The sequence below is a fragment of the Jaculus jaculus genome, chromosome 1, assembly GCF_020740685.1.
Source record: "Jaculus jaculus isolate mJacJac1 chromosome 1, mJacJac1.mat.Y.cur, whole genome shotgun sequence".
NCBI classification, from domain to species: Eukaryota; Metazoa; Chordata; class Mammalia; order Rodentia; family Dipodidae; genus Jaculus; species Jaculus jaculus.
In genome coordinates this window covers 172,678,207-172,685,262 of record NC_059102.1, presented here as the reverse complement: position 1 = coordinate 172,685,262, position 7,056 = coordinate 172,678,207, and the positions used below count along the sequence as shown (strand labels likewise).

The 7,056-nt window shown below is 38.1% G+C and overlaps 1 protein-coding gene across 1 annotated transcript; it reads right to left on the bottom strand.

The window, feature by feature from the left end:
• Positions 1 to 5,358: 5,358 nt before the first annotated feature.
• Positions 5,359 to 6,294, bottom strand: LOC101606716 (olfactory receptor 2G3-like). The gene has a single exon (XM_004667612.2). The coding sequence runs from the start codon at positions 6,292 to 6,294 to the stop codon at positions 5,359 to 5,361; it is 936 nt and encodes a 311-aa protein (XP_004667669.1).
• Positions 6,295 to 7,056: the final 762 nt, after the last annotated feature.

Sequence of the window (7,056 nt, the reverse complement as noted above, 5' to 3'; positions counted from 1 at the left end):
AGCTAAATAAACAGAACTCTCGGTAAATATGGCTTATATTTCTGGTTGTTTTCCTTGTAAGCCCTTCATGTCAGAACCTTGCCAAACACTCAACTCCCATTAATTTCTTAGAACTAGTATTAACAATGTGGGCCTTAAATATGCTCATCTCTGAGTAATGTATAGAATGATATAAGATCATCTCTTCCAGCCATCTTGATCGTTCCTTCTCTGGGGTTTAGTGACCACATGTAGCCAGATCTCAACGAGAAGTCAGAGTCCTTCTCTGAACAGATGATGTGCAACACTGCTCATACTTCTTCACTGCTCTCTCTCTGCACGCTTTCTGGTTTCCAGGTCATCATACTTGCATGGCTCTCTGATTATTTCAGTCTCCATTTTCCTGGTTATTGTAGCAAGGTTACTTGTTTTCTGTTTTGGTATTTTGTAGCTCTTATTCTTTGTACTTGTTGTCACCTATAATTTTCACCCTTTCTGATTATTTGAAATACCTTTGACATGTAACTGTGTGGATGGTATATTTCCCTTTCGTGTTCTCCACATGTGTGTATCCAAATGCCTGCTTAATGCAACTTATAGAATGGCTATCAGGAGTCAAGAAAAGCATGAGTTCATGAGACTCCTAATCCCACCACCCCATCTTTCAAACTTCCCTAGCATGGTAAATGAATTATTCTTTTTTACAGTCATTCTTGACTTCTAGCTAATTGTTGCACTGCACAGTAATATCCTGTGACTTGTGCCTTTAAATTATTTCTACACCTTGGCCAATTTTTTGGCAGCTCCAACTTTTCCACCACAAATGATGGCATTTCTTACGGTATTCTAGAAACTTCTAAGAGGTCTCTTTCCTTCTATTTTACCTATCCAAAGTGGCCCCATTATAATTTAAGTGATCATGTTATGCTTCTATCTATAAACTCCACTGACTTACCAATTACAGTAACACCCTGAATCCTTCACAGATGTACAGTGTCTATGTGACCTGACTCTTGTCACCCCTCTACTCCTCACTGCATGTCTCCTACCTTCTCTCTTCACTCCATTCCAGCCTTCCTGTCTTTCACATCTTACAGACATGCTTACCTCTTTCCTGGTTTTTCCCAAACCTTGCTCATTATCTAATATTATATCCCTCTCACCTCTTTCCTTTCTATTTCTCTGTGCACTGAATTTTGATCTCATGTTGATTGTAGTATGGTAGATAGGATTATTATTTTAAATCAAATAGATAATAAATTTCAAAATTATTTTAATTCAAAATAAAATTATGACACAAAAATCCTCACAAGAATGGATCTCTGAAAGCCCACAGTGCTTGCTGTGGAGCAGACGTTGCCCTTGACTGAGATTGACCTCTTTACCTGTCTGTTGGCCTCACATTGCTAGAGGTCTCCATGTTTCTGTCCTTTAGGTTTGGACACTGATTCAAAGCCCACAGGATAATCCTCAGATACTCAAATATTGCCTTAGGAGAGTACTTCATTCTTGTGGTGGAAATAAATGTTTCAGTCTTCAATTGTCTGCTGGAACATTCTTCTGTCTCTCTTTTTAGGGCAAAGTCTAATTATGAGTTCAGAAACATCATACTGTTTCCCTTCCAGGCCTAGAACATTTACCTTCAACTTCACAGTCACAAATAACAGAGGCCCACACCATACATCTGGGTGACTTTTTCCTACCCAGCATCCCATGAGCATTTGACTCATTGTAGCACCTTAGAGGTTCATAGTTTTAAAAATCCCTGAAAAGCAATTAGACAATAAATGCGTTAAGTTTCTTTTGCTTATTCAATACAAAGAAAGGGCTGACTAAATCATGATGATGTTAATGATGACATATTGCTAATGCACTCTTTAAAAATACAGAAAGTTTTAAATAATAAAAGTTTCACTAAATATCTATCAACAATTTACACAGAATGCATCAAAGTGCTCAAATTAAACATATAAATAAGTACAATTATGGTTTTTCTTACCCAATATTGTTAATTTAAAATTCATGAATTTCCTCTAAGTATAAAGATGCTTCAGATAAGCATGATTTTGAGTATTTGTTCATCTATCACTAAATCACTTTAAACTTATGCTTTATCTATTCTGTGATTTTCAGGAATATTTTGTAAAAAATATAACAATACTTAATTATCAATACTTTAATCAATTTATGTCACAAGTTGTCATATTAAGCTAATTTAATAATTTTGGAAAGGTTGACAATTTTAACCAAGGTTTCTTTGTGACTGAACAACCTGCCAACTTCCTCATATAGTATCATAATAGGACAGAATGGACACTTATTATGGCGCAGATGTTTTACTGAGTGCTTCAAAAGTGCTGCTTCATTTTAACTTTCACAATAACCTTGAGGAGTAAATGTGAATATTATTCCCATTATGCAGACTATTATCCCCCATTTAATTTTATATACATCCTTCAAGCCCACATAATTGGAGGGTGATATAGCAACAACTGAAAACCATTTTCCTACTTCTGTCCACAGCCCGCACATATGTGTAACAATAACTCTGTTCTAGATGGCCTGGCTGCCAGTGCTTTCAAGATATGTGACCCAGCCAAGGGGCCTGATGGCTAGAAGGCTGCAGTTTATTGAAAGAAATCAAATTTTGGAAACATATGTAGTGAGCCCTGAGAGGTTACCATTGCTAGTAGTACAAAATTGGCCAGAGGAGAGATTCCAGACTGTTCAAAGAAGTGGCAGTAAGGAGGGTTCTGCATGTGATGTAAAGCTTTTGCATAGTCACAGAAAGCATGCCTCAGTACCTGAGGGACAAGTGAATGGTTGCCAAGTACTGGAAGAACATTTCTAGCTTAAAAGACAGAAACTCCACTTAGCCAGGTACAAAACATAGAATGAGTGAGGAGAGTAGGGAATGCAAGTTTGGAAGCTCTGTCCAGAGACTACAAAGCATGTTTTGATATAGAAGAAATGAAGGCATAAGACATTACAGATGTATTTTAAATCCCATATTCAGAGTATTCTTTGAGATTAGAATTAACCTGAACCAATATTAAGATGCTTGAAACGGCAATAGCTGTGTTAAAATAATTGATGGTTTTGGGGTAGCATGCCAGAACAAAGATACCAGCATGATCATTGTTGTCGATTCTTTCTGATCACAGAATCAGAAGAAGGAGGTACTGGAGCCCTTCTGCAGAAAGGCAATGACTTTGGGTTTTCCTGTACATTTACTCTAAATTGTTAAATACGGTAAGGAACCATTTTAGGGACAGATCCCTCTAAACTTTTAGTATGCCACTTTTAGGCCCTGTTGAATTTATTCCCTGCATTGGTACAAAATTATATTTGGCTATTCTCTTAATCCAAATCATATTTCTTTTAAAAATACCATATGGCAGACACATCTTAAAACCTGGAAAACATTTCTCACATATTTGTGATATTTATAAATATGTGCATACTTGTTTTAAGTTATAAGTGTGTGTGTGTGTGTGTGTGTGTGTGTGTGTGTGTGTAGATGGCTCTCTACATAACATAGACATTTTTTCAGAAATATGAGTTATATGCACCACTCTTGAAAATATTCCATGTCTACTAATAAATACTTCTCTTGGTGACTACAGCCAAATCAAGCTTGACGTGCCAGACAACTGCTCTCTTCCACGGGCCTTCCGTATCGCCAGTTTTTCTTACCAGTGTCCCTCTGCTGAGAAAGCTCTTCTACTCATCTTCCCGCCTTTCCTTCCTTCCAGTCTTTAGATGAAGCCTCCTTGGAAAGGGATATCCTGCTTTTCATTGTCTGTCATTGCCTCTGCTGACCTTTCCAGTATAAATATAGTGTCCATAACGTCAGTATACTTGCATATATCATTTGTACATCATAAGTATTTATGAACAAACTATTTCTATTTTTCTTGACAATATGTTACAAAGTCAAAAATTTGTAGCATAGTTACCAAAGAATGAAGGAACCCATTAAACAACATTTGATATGGTTGATTCCTAATGAAGGCTATCATCATGTCTATAAAATCCATTTAAAATCACCAGTATCAAGCGGGTACTCAGGTAAAATAACTTCTTTGGTCTGTTGTAGCAAGAGAGACCATAGACCAGAAAAAGTATGGAGTGTTTGATGAAGCCTAAAAAAGAAATTTTAGGACTGAAGACATAGCTTAGCACTTAAGGTGTTTGCCTGCAAGCCCAAGGACCTCAGTTTGATTTCCCAGGACCTGTGTAAGCCAGATGCACAAGGTGGTGCATGCATCTGGAGTTCATTTGCAGTGGCTAGAGACCCTGGCATGCCCATTCTATCCCTCCCTCTCTCTGCCTCTTTCTCTCACTCTCAAAAATAAATAAATAAATAAATAAGAAATTTCACTTGAAGGAAATAAAGACAATTTATAGAAGGAAATTTTTAAGATAATATTTATTTATTTAGAGATTGAGGGAGAGAGAATTGGCATGCTAGGGTCTTCAGCCCCTTCAAACGAATTCCAGATGCATACACAACCATGTGCATCTGGTTTACATGGGTTCTGGAGAATCAAACCTGGGCCCTTAGGCTTCACAGGCAAGTACCTTAAACACCAAGACATCTCTCCAGCCTAATTTAAAGAAATTTTGAGCAGAGTTATCACAAAGCTGAGTTAAATATGAAGGGATGACAATGAATGAAGTCTAAACCAAACAGTAGACAGAATCTTGTTGCCTTGGGAAATATAAAACTAACAAACAGAAAATGTTCCAAGTCAAAATATTTATTCTGAAATTTTATTTTTTTATTAGAAACTGAAATTTCTCTTTATCAAAGTGATTTATATCCCCAAGGCAGCACTGATATGGTTTATTATTCTGACATATTTCAAATAAGTTATTTTACAGCCTTGATGATTGGGAAAAAATTAATGTTCTCAGTGAGTAATAAAATAGTACTCACTCAATAAATGCCATTGTTTTGACATATTAAAACTTCACTATGGGCTGAAGAGATGACTTAGTCATTAAGATACTTGCCTACAAAGCTAAGGGACCCAGGTTTGATTCCCCAGTACTCACATAAATACAGAAGCACAAGGTGGCACATGTGTCCGGAGTTCATTGCAGTGGCTAGAGGCCCAAGCGTGCCCATTCTCTCTCTATCTACCTCATTCTCCCTATCTCTATCTCTATCAAATAAATTAGTAAAATAATTTTTTAAAACTCCACTATGCACCTAGGGGAAAATATAACTTTTTTCTGAGTCTGCAGCTGATATTATGTGTTCTTTATATGAAAAGCAGAACAGACATTGGTGTGATTATTAGTCCCTCTATTCAATCTTACAAGGTAACTGTCTTATTTTAATACTTAAGCTTTATGCTCCCTTCATAGGGTTTATGCCTTCTGTTTTGCAATAGCCCTCCTCAAAGCTCCTTTGACATCCTGGTTCCTTAGACTATAGATTATGGGGTTAAGCATGGGTGTAACTATAGTGTAGAACACAGCAATGACCTTGCCTCCAGCCCTGGATGACTTGGACTGTGGTCTCATGTACATGAAGATGGCAGTGCCATAGAATAAGGCCACCACTGTAAGATGGGAGGCACAGGTGGACAGCGCTTTGTACTGCCCAGAGGCCGAGCGCATCCTAAGAACAGACAGAAGGATCCGGGCATAGGAGATAACGATAAGCAGGAAAGGGATGAAGACAATGATGATGCTGAAAACAAACACTACCAGCTCAGTGAGCGAAGTGTCCGTACAAGCCAGCCTCAGGACAGAAGGCACCTCACAGAAAAAATGATTCAGGACATTGGGCCCACAGTAGGGCAAACTCAAGGTGAGTGCGTTGATCACCATGGAACTCAGGAAGCTACTGGACCAAGAAATTGCTGCCAGTTGCACACAGGTGCTCTGGTCCATAATGACAGTATAATGAAGAGGATGACAGATGGCCACATATCTGTCATAAGCCATGACACCAAGGAGAACGCATTCGATCATCCCAAAGGAGAGGGAGAAGTACATCTGAGTTGCACAGCTGGAGAATGTGATGGTTTTCTTCCTCCCCAACATGTTGGACAGCATTTGTGGGACATTCGTGGAAGTGTAACAAATGTCCAGAAAGGACAGGTTAGTGAGGAAGAAGTACATGGGGGTATGGAGACGGGGTTCTATCTGGATGACTGTGATGATGATGATGTTTCCAACCACCGTTAGCACATAGAAGAACAAGAACACCACGAAGAGAAGTAGCTGTGTCTTGGGCTCAGAGGAAAGCCCCAGGAACACAAACTCAGTCACAGTGAAGTTTATTCCTATATGAGTCATTCTCAAGGCCACCTTCCTTTCCCAGAACCACTCTCCTCAACTGAAAACAAAGTGACTTATATGGCTGTATTGTAGAACATGGCTGAAAGAAAGTGGATAAAAATTCAGTCTGAGATGGTACTTTGGGTATTTGAGCTTCATCAATTTGGAAAGTAATATTTTTCAGCTTTGGGAAGAGATATTTGAATGACATACAAACATTAAATTCAAATCTCAATGGGATCATGTATATAGTCTTGTCATTTCTAAAAGAAAATGTCCTTTTTTGTGTCAATAATCAACCCAAGCTAAATTTATTCTTCAATGTCTTCTTCATTCCACACCTATCTCTGGAAGATCTGACCCTGATTTGTTCCATGTGTAACAGAACAACAGCAATGCTCAGCATCCTTAGAGACACTAATGAAGGCCACAGTTCTGTGCTCCCATACCTCAGGAAAGTCAGCACAATAGCATGTGCTCCTTCAGTCTCCCAGATCCAAAATAGAGTGTATGACCTCCCATACACCCAAAGAAACAAACACCACAAATCAGCAGAAACGGGCCCCAGTCTCATGGGTTGTCAGTCACTCTAGTTTCCTCACTCCTAGACTGTGTAATTTAGCATTGTTTTATTGCATTTAAAATGATAATAACAGAATCAATTTTACAGTATTAACGATTTAAAAATAACATGTCCAAAGAATTGTAAGCAATGTCTACACATAGGAATGTGTATGTATTATTAGTAGTGCTAGAATGGCATATATTGTTAGAGTGATT